Source organism: Rhinoraja longicauda, chromosome 2 (genome assembly GCF_053455715.1).
Source record: "Rhinoraja longicauda isolate Sanriku21f chromosome 2, sRhiLon1.1, whole genome shotgun sequence".
Classification (NCBI taxonomy): domain Eukaryota; kingdom Metazoa; phylum Chordata; class Chondrichthyes; order Rajiformes; family Arhynchobatidae; genus Rhinoraja; species Rhinoraja longicauda.
Window position 1 is genome coordinate 70,044,286 of NC_135954.1, and position 15,523 is coordinate 70,059,808.

General features: G+C 41.0%; 1 protein-coding gene across 6 annotated transcripts in view; it reads right to left on the reverse strand.

The window, feature by feature from the left end:
- The window catches only part of LOC144605442 (RNA-binding motif, single-stranded-interacting protein 3), a 1,037,045-nt gene that overhangs the window by 171,196 nt on the left and 850,326 nt on the right, over positions 1-15,523 (reverse strand). For all 6 annotated transcript variants that reach the window (XM_078420726.1, XM_078420737.1, XM_078420711.1 and 3 more), the window contains one exon: positions 12,829-12,908. In XM_078420726.1, the coding sequence (XP_078276852.1) occupies positions 12,829-12,908 (80 nt within the window). The remainder of the gene's footprint in view (positions 1-12,828; positions 12,909-15,523) is intronic.

A 15,523-nucleotide genomic window follows, 5' to 3' on the forward strand; every position in this document is an offset into this window, starting at 1 on the left:
AGTGTTTGCTGCTCGTGCCAATGAAAAAGTACTTGGTAAGATCACAAAACTTGTGAAAAATGCTAAATCATTAGTTTGTAAGTGTTTTCACAGAATCATAGAACTATAGCACAAAGAAAAAACTATTGGGCTTATTGTCACAATGACAGCTCTCCAAAGAGCTATACCATTTTCCCACAGGACTGCCAATTATCAGTTTCAAATATTTAACCCTGTAAAGAAAACTAAAAGGAAATATATCCATTTATATGTGTAGGAAAAAAACCCCTACAGATGCTGGTTAAAATTGAAGGTAACACAAAATGCTGGAGTAACTCAGCGGGTCAGGTAGCATCTCGGGAGGAGGAGAACTTCTTCAAAGTAGACATAGCTTGAGGAGAATTCGTAGTGGAGGGGCAAGATGTGTAGGAAAGAAAACTGCAGATGCTGGTTTAAATCGAAGGCAACACAAAATGCTGGAGTAACTCAGTGGGTCAGGCAGCGGTCTCTGAAGAAGGGTCTCGACCCGAAACGTCACGCATTCCTTCTCTCTCGAGATGCTGTCTGACCCGCTGAGTTACTCCATCATTTTGTGTTACCTTCTATCCATTTATATGGTGCCTTTCATATCATTCTTAGAACACCCAAAAGACTATGTGCAATTACCTCTGTAACATGGGAGTTTCTGCACACATCACCATGATGTTAACCAGGCATCCTGTTTTATAAATAACAACAAAGGTGTGAATATTGGCCAAGACAGTAGGACTAATTCTCATAACTTTCTTCAGAATCCTTTACTTTCAACCAAGAGGTCACAATGACAGCTCTCCAAAGAGCTATACAAATAGGATATTGTTTTGCCATTTTTCCACAGGACTGCCAATTATCAGTTTCAAATATTTAACCCTGTAAAGAAAACTCAGTTCAAAGGCGGGCGAGTTTAGTGTACCACTAAAGTGATTGGTGCAAAACCTGTAAAGTGACTGCAGGGGAATAACATTTATGTGAATGTACCAAGAAGAAATCTAGGCTATGTTCATCTCCCCCTCGGTTTATCCTCCAAGTGAAAGTTTGTACCTGCAGCATAGCTCTGGAGTGTCAGCCAATGTTCCTCCAGTGAAATTCCGAGGGCAAGACTTGAACCTTGGCATTTTAAATTAGGTAATGAGCCTGGAATCCTCTGATTTAAGCTGCTTTGTAGTTTTTCACAATGGAAACCTAAGTTTCCCCAGGACTTCAGCAAGCCTAGCAGCAGTAGTGATTCATTAGTTTTGCATTGCTTCCCATGAGCCAACAGGAGCAGAAGTGCTTCTTCCACAAAATCATAAGGCCATAAGGTCATGCAATAGTAGAATTACACCAATCTGCCCCTCAAGTCATGGCTGATCGATCTCTCCCTCCTAACCCCATTCTCCTGGCCTTCTTCCCATAACCTCTGACACGTGTAAAATCCTAATCTAACTCACTATTTGATTTCACCCTTCACCACAATGCTGAACATAAGTCACTGGTGAGACTACCTTGCTAGAGATGGAACTTATTAAGATCACAGAACTGGTGTTCCCTCTGATTGGTGCACCCTGTCTGTAGTTAAGGATTGGATACCTCACCTTGGTGGACACAAAGTGCTGGAGTAACTCAGTGGGTCAGTAGGTCGTAGCATCTCTGAAAAACATGGATAGGTGATGTTTGGGGTTGGAACCCTTTTCCAGTCTGAAGAAGGGTCCAAATCCAAAGCATCACTTTTCCATATTCTCCAGAGATGCTGCGTGACTTGCTGAGTTACTCCAGTATTTTGTGTCCTTTTGTGTTGAACAGCATCTGGAGCTCCTTGCTTCTACACCTCACCCTGGGTTTCGAGTTGAGACCCATCTGGTTCAGGAATCCGACTGACCGGCTCATTTGTGCTCACCATCTGGCACTGGAAGTCAAGCCCATCAGTCCAGCTAACTTTGTTGGGGTGGGGAACCTGTTTGGGCTGAATTCTATACAAGAGAGTAAATCTAGATTTACAGCCTAAATATCATCCACCCACTACTCATAAACACCTCCTGCCTCTGTAACAGGGGAGATGATGGCAATATTTTGCTGCATGACAAAAATAAGTGCACTATCATTATAGTTATTGTTATTGTTTTTTTTCTTATTATATATAATCTACATGTATTGCGTTTACAGGCATGTTATGCTGTTGTAAATTAGAATGTAATTTTTCTGCTGTCAGTACATATGACAATTAAGCACTCTTGATCCTTGAACAATAAAACTTACTTCAATGTAACCTTCATCTTGGTAAACTTTTTAATATTTGTTTTTTCCTTTTCAAAATACTGGAATTTGAAAATATGGAAAATAACATAAGTTAAAGATGACCAAACAGAACAATGGAACCCTATGAAATGCACATGTTCCGATATTCAATTTTACTCACAGATATGTCTTCAAAATGATGTCAAGTCAAAGTCTACAGTCTTCAGAGATTTAAAAAGAGATAAAAGGCAACTCAGTGGATAAAGTTAATCATATCATTTCGAAATGTATAATTTATTTTAGCTTAAATCCTTATTTTGGAAATTAGGCACTTCAGTTCCTGAGGAATAAAATGTCATATGAAACACAGTATGGCATATTCTTATCCTAAAATGTCAACATTGAGTAGCTTCTGGTCTGAATTCCATAAATTGGACACCACGAGTTATGGGTGAGGATTATCATGTTGAGGACAATCAATTTTAATGAAATATATTACATAGATTTCAAATTAAACCTATTATAAATTAGGATTTATGACTGATTTTGTCAGGTTATGTGAGAGTGAATTTAATGTGCAGTTATTAATTTACTGTACTGTACTTTGCTGCTTCTTGTATACCTTTTTCACTCAGCAGTGTAGTGACCCAATATGGTCTAATGCTAACACTCCATTTACTTGTCTTATAGCTTGACCAATGAACCATTTAATAGTAGGCTGGGATCAAGATCAAAAGTATCAGATTATGCAAGGATTATTTATAAACTGAAAAATATCTGCAAAACTTTACTGCAAAATGTCACTAAAACGAAGGAGCTGATTGTGGACTTTAGAAGGGCTAAACATCCAAGGACGTACACGCCACTGGAGATAAATGGGTCTACTGTGGATAGGGTGAGCAGTTTTAAATACTTGGGAGTCCGCATCACAGAGGATCTGACATGGGCAACACACATTGCCGCACTGGTGGGTAAGGCAAAGCAGTGCCTTTACCACCTTAGACAGCTGAGGAAATTCAGAGTGTCTCTGAGGATCCTTCATTGCTTCTACTCTGGAGCTGTAGAGAGCATCCTGTCTGGCAACATTACAGTCTGGTTTTGGAACAGCTCTGCCCAGGACAGGATGGCCCTGCAGAGAGTAGTGCGTTCGGCAGAACGCACCATGGGAACTACACTCGTCCCCCTGCAGGACCTATACATCAGGATGTGCAGATCCAGAGCAAGTAAGATTATGAGGGACCCCTGCCACCCCAGTAACGGACTGTTCCAGATGCTACGGTCAGGCAAACGCCTCCGCTGTCACGCTGTGAAAACGGAGAGGATGAGACGGAGTTTCTTCCCACAGGCCATCAGGACTGTCAACTTTTATAACTCCAGAGACTAAATTTTTGTCTATACTATAGTAACTTATTAACTTTATTTATATGCTGTAACTGTAATTCTTTTTTGTGCACAATCCGCAGGCATTGCCACTTTCATTTCACTGCACATCGTGTATGTGTATGTGACAAATAAACTTGACTTGACTTGACTTGACTTGCAGGTTAAAATATCTTGATTTTTTTCAGTGAACTGATTTAGTGGACTGAACTGAACCACCCAATAAAGCTTTTTTTAAACTTATGGATGGGGTATGTAAAATGCTACAAGATCCCTGTGCACTGAATGTACTTCCACCTTCAGTTATTTCATTGATGAGCTTGTTTTCACCATTGGAATTCTCTGCCACAGAGTGGAATTCTCTGCCACAGAAGGTAGTTGAGGCCAGTTCATTGGCTATATTTAAGAGGGAGTTAGATGTGGCCCTTGTGGCTAAGGGGATCAGGGGGTATGGAGAGAAGGCAGGTACAGGTTACTGAGCTGGATGATCAGCCATGATCATATTGAATGGCGGTGCAGGCTCGAAGGGCCGAATGGCCTACTCCTGCACCTATTTTCTATGTTTCTATAAGGTGAGATATTCACCGATTAATCCAGAATCAACACCTCAGAAAGTGAAATGTGGCCAAAGCCTGCCCACAGGAAGCACAGGAAGACACCTCCACAACATTTTGGCAGAGGCCGGTAACCATGAAGTAATGTGTGCGCTACACAAGTTGTGGGCAATAACCTCCAACAAGAGTCTAATTATTTACGCTTTTTATGTAAAAAGTATGAGCAAGAGAAAACCATTTAACTCTTTGAGCATGTTCCTCAATTCAATCTTATCATGGCTGATTAATACCATCCCTCTGTTATTTCCTCATATCTTTTGCTTTTTAAAAATAAACATGTAGGAATTTACTTCCCTCCTAAACTTAGCTCTGTGACTTGACCTTTTGAGCCCTCCACAAGCTCATAGACTCTGAGGGAAGATATTTCACCCCAGTCCTAAATCTCTTGCCATGCAACCAATGTGGCCTCTATTCTTGACACCACCATCAGGAGAAATATCATCCCCACATCTAGTCCGTCTATCTTGTCACACTTTGTACCTGTGCCAGTATTCACAGCATAGAAACATAGAAAATTGGTGCAGGAGGAAGCCATTTGGCTCTTCGAACTAGCATCGCCATTCATTGTGATCATGGCTGATCCTCCACAATCAGTAACCTTGTGCCTGCCTTCTCCCCATATCCCTTGATTCCAGTAGCCCCTAGAGCTCTATCTAACTCTCTTTTAAATTCATCCAGTGAATTGGCCTCCACTGTCTTCTGTGGCAGAGAATTCCATAAATTCACAACTCTCTGGGTGAAAAAGTTTCTTCTCACCTCAGTTTTAAATGGCCTCCCCTTTATTCTTAGACTGTGGCCACTGGTTCTGGACTCCCCCAACATTGGGAATATTTTTCATGCATCTAGCTTGTCCAATCCTTTTATAATTTTATCCCCTCTCATCCTTCTAAACTCCAGTGAATACAAGCCCTGTCTCTCCAATCTTTTCTCATATGACAGTCCCATCATCCCGGGGATTAACCTCGTGAACCTACGCTGCACTGCCTCAATAGCAAGGATGTCCTTCTTCAAATTAGGAGACCAAAACTGCACACAATACTCCAGATGTGGTCTCACCAGGGCCCTATACAAATGCAGAAGGACCTCTTTACTCCTATACTCGTTATGAAGGCCAACATGCCGTTAGTCTGTGGTACCTGCACGCTTATTTTCAGTAACTGGAGTACAAGGACACCCAGGTCTCGTTGCACTTCCCCTTTACCTAATCTGACACCATTGAGATAATAATCTGCCTCCATGTTTTTGCCGCCAAAGTGGATAACCTCAAATTTATCTACATTATACTGCATCTGCCACGCATCTGCCCACTTACTCAACCTATCCAAGTCTCCCTGCAACCTCCTAACATCCTCTTCGCAGTTCACACTGCCACCCAGCTTTGTGTCATCTGCAAACTTGCTCGTGTTACTTCCAATTCCATCATCCAAATCATTAATATATATTGTAAATAGTTGCTGCCCCAGCACCAAACCTTGCAGCACACTGTGTGCCATTCTGAAAAGGACCGTTTATTCCTACTCTTTGCTTCCTGTCTGCCAACTAATTCTCTATCATGTCAATACCAACCCCCAATACCATGTGCTCTAATTTTGCTCACCAATCTCCCTTGTGGGCCCTTATCAAAGGCTTTCTGAAAGTCTAGATACACTACATCCACTGGCTCTCCTTCATCCATTATACTTGTTACATCCTCAAAAAATTCCAGAAGATTAGTCAAACAGGATTTCCCCTTCGTAAATCCATGCTGACTTGGTCCAATCCTTTTACTGCTATTCAAATGCACCGTTTTTACCTCTTTAATAATTGACTCCAGCATTTTCCCCACCACCGATGTTAGACCACCGATACTGGTCTATAATTCCCTGTTTTCTCTCTCGCTCCTTTCTTGAAAAGTGGGATAACATTAGCTACCCTCCAATCCACAGGAACTGATCCTGAATCTGTAGAACATTGGAAAATGATCACCAATGCGTCCACGATTTCTAGCGCCACCTCCTCGAGTACCCTGGGATGCAGACCATCAAGCCCTGGAGATCTATCAGCCTTCAGTCCCATCAGTCAACCCAATGCTATTTCTCGCTTAAGGCAAATTTCTTTCAGTTCCTCTGTCTCCCTAAATCCTCTGTCCTCTAGTACATCTGGGAGATTGTTTGTGTCTTCCTTAGTGAAGACAGATCCGAAGTACCTGTTTAACTCTTCTGCCATTTCCTTGTTACCCATAATAATTTCACCCATTTCTGCCTTCAAGGGACCCACATTTGTCTTTACTAATCTTTTTCTCTTAACATCCCTAAAGAAGCATTTACTATCCTTCTTTATATTCTGGCTTCCCGCTGCTCTTTGCTATGTTATACATCTTTTCTTTTAGTTTTCATATCATATATATACAGCCGGAAACAGGCCCTTTCGGCCCACCAAGTCCGCGCCGCCCAGCGATCCCCGTACATTAACACTACCCTACACCCACTAGGGATTATCCTACACCCACTAGTTTTATTCCATCCCTAACGTCCGTTGTCAGCCACGGTTGCCTCTTACTCCCTTCAGAATCTTTCTTACTACTACCACTACTGCTGAATCTCCCATGATCATCCTGCTGGGTTAAATTCACACCTTAACTGATCTATCTACGTTAATACTCTAGCTAGAAGTTCACTGGCTGGGTATCCTGCACTTTTGACATCTTGATACTCCAAATGTTTTCTGTTTTGCATAAGTGCCTAAATGAATGTAATTAATATTTTTTTGTGTGCATAGGCATAACGAGACTCCAGCAACACACGATGCTTGATGCCATCTGGGACAAAGTCGATAATTTGATTGGCAACCCATCCAACGTTCATTATTTCCAGCAATTGTAGTTTTTGTTTCCGGTTTGCTCCATTGCAAAGTGCACTTTATTTTGTTTCTAAGCACCTATCAAATCCATAGCTTACATTTCCAAGGAGGATATGCTTGGCAGGTGCAAGGGAACACCACTACCTGCACTTTCACTTCAGAGTCATAGACCATCCCAAGTTGGAAATAAACACTTCCCACTACCTTCTTCATCATTAGGCTGAAATCGCACAAATATCTAACAACAACAACATTGTATGAACAGCTTTACAAAGAGGACCATTGCATTTCAAGTTGGCAACCTACCTCTACTTTAGGAGTGATAGTTATGGTTGGAAATACTTTGTTGCCGTAGTGGAGACACGCACAATGAGAAAAGTGAAAAAATTATACATGTGATCCCCTTTAAACTTCCTCCCTCTCAACGTGAACCTCCAGCCTCTAGGTTTACCCACCCAACCTAGACATTGTTCAACTACCCTAGATATGTCTCTCATAATTTTATGTATGTCTTTTACATCATCCCTCAGTTTCCCTCAGTCCAGGAAAAGTCCAATCTCTCCTCTTAGCTTAAGTAGGTCAATCCAGGATGCATTCCTGTGAATTATTTTTGCACCTTCTCTAACTTAATCACATCCTTTTTATATAGTGTTGACACAACTGCACACAATATTCAAACTCTGGGGTTCCATATTGTACGGTCAAACAATTATGTCAATCATTTATTGTTGTTATGTTGTTTGATATGTTGTTTCAGAAAGTAATAGGAATTTGAATCATGTATCCTTTGAGTGTATATGAATCCAATGTTGCCTTAAATATGAGGTATAGCTTTTGGTCACATTTATGAATTGAACCTTTATGATACTCATTATTATATCTGAAACTGAGGTCATAGCTTATTTGGCAGTCAATCATTTCCTCATGATCTTTTGAGCTGAAATATGGCCAACATAAAAGCCACATCTCAATCCACGTAGAAATATCACCCATTCTGCCTACAGAAGAGTCTACATACTAATAAGGCAGAATAAATCTCGATCAGTGTCACTTAACATGATGGAATCCAGGAACAATTTGCTGTTTAAAGTGGAAAGGGCAACTTCAAAGGAAAACTATTTATTCAAAGATTTATCATGCTATTAAAAAAATTGCTGAAATACGTGGGGTTTGAACATGGAACTCAAAATATGTCAACTCTACTTTCCGTTCAGAATGTCAATATAATTTTTTCATTGAATCCCTAAGCATTTACATATTTCGACCTGGAAGCATAAATAGGGTTCTACATACATTTACAAAAACCTACTCATAGCTTCACAAAGCAAAAGGTTCCCAAATGATAGCAAACCCAGAACATCTAATTTTCTCTGCGACCTCTATCGACTGTCAGTGAAGAGTGACTTTTTGTTGTCACAAAACCACTACATTGTAGTTGAGTTGACAAGGGTTATATTTTCCTTCCCCTCAACAGTACAATTTATTTTCATTCTCTTAATCAGAGAAGCAATATAAACACGCATTAAGTCTCGGGACAAATGTAAATATAATCAATTTACTTTTTCACAGTGACTACCATTTATTTGGCCATGGCCAAGAAGGTGCTGAATGGAATGTTACAAGTGGACTGCTTAGCACAGCATTTATTCTTCTCTGTGTAAATAGTTTGGATAAGAAAAAAAGCAAACCATTTACACTTAGAAAAGTAGAACCAGCTGAGCAGAGGAAGCAGTGAACAAGCTATAAAAAGACTTTGATCAGCGATGGAATTGTGGACAACTGGCATATTAAATTAATTGCTAACAAATGTAAAATGTTCCATCTTGTCTGCCAATAAAGTAATTTACCAAAACATGGAAGAACATGCAATCAGTGATGGGAAATTTTGAAAGAAACAAGACAATGTAGAGAAATATGAAGAGAATTCATGTGAAGTTCGATCCTACAGTTTCTGCTAATATTGTAATATGCTACAGTCAGAACACAATTTAGTCATTACCCTTCACAGAGAAAAAGTACTGTAGAAAGCAGCATGATTCAGAAAGCAGGAGCAACAGATAAAGCCATTTGTTCACACTCAAAAACTTGACGTGTTAAGGGAAGCATCTTAAAGTAGTCATCTATATACTAAAACTCTCGTTTGTTTGGAGGGGGGGAAGGAGAGGGTGTTGCACCAATGCAGGAAAGGTTTGGGCCCAACGGGTCCACTTGGTCTAGTAGTATCTTAAAGTACTCTTGCTATTGAGGGAGTACGGCGTAGGTTCACTAGGTTAATTCCCAGAATGGCGGGACTATCATATGAAGGGGGGGAGGAGAGGGTGCTGCACCAATGCAGGAAAGGTTTGGGCCCAACGGGTCCACTTGGTCTAGTAGTATCTTAAAGTAGTCTTGATATTGAGGGAGTACAGCGTAGATTCACTAGGTTAATTCCCGGAATGGCGGGACTATCATACGTTGAAAGACTGGAGCGACTAGGCTTGTATACACTGGAATTTAGAAGGATGAGAGGGGATCTTATTGAAACATATGAGATTATTAAGGGATTGGACACATTAGAGGCAGGAAACATGTTCCCAATGCTGGGGGAGTCCTGAATCAGGGGCCACTGTTTAGGAATAAGGGGTAGGCCATTTAGAACGGAAATGAGGAAAAACCTTTTCACTCCGAGAGTTGTAAATCTGTGGAATTTTCTGCCTCAGAAGGCAGTGGAAGCCAATTCTCTGGATGCTTTCAAGAGAGTTAGATAGAGCTCTTAATGATAGCGGAGTCAGGGGGTATGGGGAAAGGGCAGGAACGGGGTACTGATTGTGAATGATCAGCCATGATCACATTGAATGGTGGTGCTGGCTCGATGGGCCGAATGGCCTACTCCTGCACCTATTGTCTATTGTCTAGTGTCTAGAGTTATAGATGTACAGATTAGAAATAAACCCGTCTGACTACTGTGCTTATGTCGCCTATCATGCCAATCTTTGCCAATGCCATTTTCCTGCATTAATTCCATATCCACCTCATACCCTGCTCATGCAAGTTCCTGTCCTTATGTCTCATATATATGTTTACTGTTCGTGCCTCCATTACCTCCTCTGGCAGCTCATTCCAGATACCATTCAGTTTTTTGTCTGATAGATTATCCCTCAGATTCCTTTTAGATTTTTTCCCTCTCAACTTAACCTATCCACTCTAGTTTTAGCCCAGCTTGCCACAGGAATAGACTGTCTTTCTACTCTATTTAGGTCCCTTATCATTTTTTATTTCTTTAACATATCACGTCTGAGCCTTCTTGGCTCCTTGTACGAGTATTGAATGCTAAGAAGAACCGAAAGCATTAATTCAAGATGAATGCGAATTAGATTTAAAATTATAATCAGATATAGGAAAAGGAATATTCACAAAATGATACTCCACGAGGTCAGAAGAACCAAAGACAGAAGAATCAAGTAATCGGCAAAACCAACTATGGGTAATGGAGTAACAAAGTGATTTTGATTTGGTGACCTACTGTATGGCATGAGACGGCATCCTCCACCAGCACCAAAATAGGCCTCAGAGAATGCATTTGACTTCGTGAATTTGAGGACAAAAGCAAGAAGCCAACTCCTTTTTCTCCATCTTTAAATTTTCATATGTAGTTCAGCCAAAAGGCTTTACACACTACTGTTCCCAATACATCAACTTTCAAAACCCAAAACATTTGTTTTTTTATCAGGTTAGTCAAATGCCTAAAGCATCATTTTAAGATTGCCATCTATTTGACAAATAACCACTTGCAGATAAAATAAGTATATCATGATAATGCAGGAATCATTGCCTGAACAACAAATTTTTAAATGTTCCACCTTTGGAAGTTTTAAAGAGAAGAACTGACACTAACACAAACAATAATAGTACAACAGGAAATCTTTGTTGGATGAATCTGAAATGTCTACTTAAATTTTAAGTCTGTCCAAAAAATACTTACGGTAATTCACAATAGCCTGTTCATAATTAACAACTGAAGTTTTAGTAACACAGTAAACAGATAGATGCTACAGGGCTAAAAAAATTAATCGGACCAGGTTCTTGAACCCTGCTCCACCAGGAGTTCCCATTTCTATGAGATTTGTGAATCATTGAAGCAATACCTGCTGTGTGTAATTTATAAACTTCCAGATGTTAATACTGTGACCATCTCGTATTAAAGGATGTTTTTCTCATACTGGGTTGCATGGTATTGCATCCCTCTCTATAAATACAAAACGTTCTTTCCATGCATAATTCATCTGCGCATGAAATAACAAGGAACACACTTGCCTTGTTTATAGCTTAAGCTGAATTTCAAGAAATAATAGACTAATACACCTTCAAAAAAGAGCTAACTGCTTATTTTCCTTTAAATGCAACCATTTGTTCATCTACTTTTTGCCACAAAAATATTTATTCTGTCTGCTCTTTTGGGTGTGGGCTGATGTGGAATTTCATTTGCATTTTCATTTAATATAATTTTGTAGTTGCCTCTGTAAAAATAATCATATTTCAGTTTTCCTTATGGCTATTTGGTCCATTGAGCCATTGTTGGCTCTCAAAGCAATCCCATGGGTTCCCTACCCTCATTATTTTCCCTCTATCCTATTCCATCTCACATGGCCATTATCAACCCATTGATTCTCCCAGGACCTATCAACATTATGGTTAACTTACAGTAACAAATTAACCCACCACAGAAACAGGCCTTTCGGCCCAAATTGTCCAAGATGCCGCTTCTAAGCAAGTCCCATTTGCCCACACCTGGCCATGTTCCTCTAAATCTTCCCTATCCATGTATCTGTATAAATGTTACTATGGTACTTGCTTGTACCTTATGTGGGAGGAAAACCACTTGATCACAGGGAAATGTGCAAAGTCACAAACAGCACCAGAGGTCTGTATTGTCCTCTGACCATTGGAGGTCCAAGGCTGCAGCTCCATCGGTTGCACCCACTAGATATAAATGTACATTTCTCAGATGTATGCCCTTTGAGAAATGTACATTTCTCAAATGTATGCCCTTTGATCTTGTAAACACAAGGAAATGGCTAGGCCCAATCTCATAATTTAGCAAGGAATGTGCTCAACTTCTTGGTATTACAGGACAGGCAGTTTAAATGTTTGTTTCTAGTCCTATGAAACATTAATTACAATTGGCATTACTTAATGACACACCGGCCTGTGAAGGGAACCACAAATAGACTATCTGACTGCCAGATGGGGTCAGAAAATAATTAAGAGAAAGCACCAAAATAACAAAACTAAAGAATCTTATCAAACATAAAAAATGCAACAACTTGTTATTTTCTATTGTGCAATGATGTTTAAATCCAAGAAATTAGCTTTGGATGGTGTTGTAAAACAGGCATTAACAAATCATCAGCCTGTTTGACTCGATGACAATGAAAATCTGGATTCGTGTAAACATCAAGCTAGTTATCAGCCATTTTATACCAATGGCAATTGCACTCTCTCAGTGTGCATGACACAAATCTATCTTGTAATAAGCACAAAGAAGGCAAGCAACAAAAGCAACAACAGAGATACTCTTCACCATTAATAATATTGCCATTTCATTCATTTATATGTATTGCACAAAAATGTGCGGGTTGGAATAATGAAAAATAAACACCTTTTAATGTAAAGACAGCAATGAAGCATTCCACCTTTAGTTTTGCAATTAATGTAATCTGAATCCTCATGTTTTTCTTCCATTATCTCCATAATTTTGAAGTACCAATAACAAATAAGATCATACCTGGCACACCTGGTGGCATTTTCAGATATTTTCCATTAAAATGTTGAATTACTACTTCACATTTTTCAGTGGACTCCATTCTAAATATATAAAAAGAAAAAGGGGATGAGTGTTACTTCCCTAATGCACTGACTGACAAGATGGAAACAAATAACATTACCCTTTCTTCAAAAGGTGCGTTCGGTCTAGAAAGCTTGAGCGACATTTCCGGACAGCTTTTTTCAAATCGCAAAATTGTCATCGCCCATTTTATTCCAATGGCAATTACATCCTCTGATTTTGCATGATTCAAATCTATCTTGAGTAAGCATAAACGAAGCAAGAACAACTAAATTGTTTCTGAGCAGCAATGCACCACTGCATTACACATTTACTAAATTATTCATAATTATTTTTTCTCCATTCGCAAGGTCAAACAATTAACATCTGGATTCAATCACAAACATGTATGTCCAACAGTCTGTTCTAATATATTGGGATGAACAAAATAAATGCATCCACTGGCAACATCTGTGATGACTTTACCAACAGCCAATGTAAATTTATCTGCAAAGCAAATCAAGTACACAAGGTTCTCTTGGGTTTCATTATAAATTAAACGAATTATTTAATTCATTTAAAAAACTGCTGATGCATTCGAAAGAGTTCATAAAAAAATAATGACAAGCGATAATACAGGAGGGTCAAAGAACTATGTCTTCATTTGAGGATATAATAATGGAGAAGGGAATTGAGATGTAACATTGGGATGCAATGTAGAAGCTATTGTTGTTATCACTGTCTATCCATAAACTGCATAGCAAGTGGTAACAATAACAAAATGAGCGTTAATGGAAACTAGACTATGGTGGACCCGTTGGGTCCAAATCTCTCCTGCGGGCCTCTCCTGGGGCAACCCTCCCCCAAGTGACGATCCTGTGGGCCCGGCAACCGCATCTATTAAAGTTAGCGGCAGCTCGTGGGCTCAGTAGCCCCCTCCCCCTCATTGACCCCAAACCTTTCCTGCATTGGTCCAGCACCCTCTCCTCTTACACTCCTCCCCCACTCGCCCACTCTATCCCTCCTCAACCCCCCTCCTCTCATCCCCCACACTCAACCACTCAATCCCCCCTTATCCCCTATCCCCTCACTCACACATTCGATCCCCCCCCTACCCCCCTCACCCACTCCATTCCCCCCTCTCCCCTCACTCCTCTCCCTCACCCACTCTATTCCTCCTCAACCCCACAAACCTCTCCTGCATTGGTCTTGTACCCTCCCCTCCCGACTTCCCCTCCTCCCCCCAATCAACCACTCCATCCCCCTCAACCCCACTTGTCCCTCACTCCTCCCCTCCCCCCCACTCACCCACTCCATCCCTCCTCAACCCCCCTCCTCCCCTCTCCATCCCCCTTACCCTCCCCTCTCTTCACCCCCTCTACCTCACCCACTCACCAAACTCCATCCTGCAACCCCCCTTATCTCCCCCCTCCTCTCCCCCCCTCCCTCATCCACTTAACCACTCCATCCCCCCTCACATGGCCTGAAGCGAGCTGTGGCTCGCTACTGGTCGCTGCCGTTTGCACCATCGCAGACGTGGACTGACATTGAAAATGCAGCTCGTCCTCCCGGCGAGGCGGGGGGGGAAGAGGGTCTGTGGGTGAGGGAGGGGGAGGTGAGGGAGGGGGGGTGAGGGATAAGAGGGGGTGAGGGGGGATGGAGTGGGTGAGGGGGCAGGGGGGTAGGGAGATTGAGGGGACAAGGTGTTGGGGGGAGGGAAGAACGGGGGTTCAGGGGGGATGGAGTGAGTGACGTAGCAGCAGCTCATCAGCACACAGCCCCCCCCCCCATTGGCCGCCACTACTTTCACTATGGCAGGTCCCGCCCCCGGCGGTCATGGTGTGCCCCCCTCCCTCATTGGCCATCACTCGGATGGGTCACAAATGTGACGTCATATGCTGAACATTGCCAAGCGCCAGTTTAATAAGTTAATTTTTAAACTTTAAAATCTCTCTAACTTTAAAAATATAAGACCAATTTGAATGAAACTTGGATGAAGGTGTCCCCAGGACAAATGTGAGTAAGGTGGTCCTAAAATTGTCATGCTATCATGTGATGGGGGCACAAAAATAAGGTTACATCAGGCATGAGCAAACAAATAAATAATCAAACAGATAGGTTTAGTAATATATATAGATGCCAATTCAAAATGCTTCACCTTAACCATCTCAAAGGAATTCCAGGACAAGTGTTCAAAAGCTGATTAGATATTAATGCCTATTAGTAGAACATGTGGGATTAACCTGTGGCTATTTTATTTGATATAGGAGGAAAGCAAATTTCACACTCCAAAACTCATTGTCATGATTGTTATGCTTAACCAGCTCTAAGAGACATCACTATTGATTAATCCATACTACAGACACCAATTTTGTGAATGGCATGTCAGTTGCAGCTGACACTATTTGAACCCCTGTCTGCGCCTCTTACAGGAAGATTTCTTTTTGCTTTCCGTGAACAAAGAATTAGAAGGTTCAAAGGGTTCATTGAAGAATATACATCACACACTTTTTGCCCTCCCTGTGACCTGGATGAATGAAATTAATAATAGAGCCGTTAATCGTTTGATTAATACCCAAATAAAATAATTGGACAGATGTGCATTTAAGACTGGGATGGAAAGGTTGAGGATAGAAAGAAGTGATCATAAAACTCC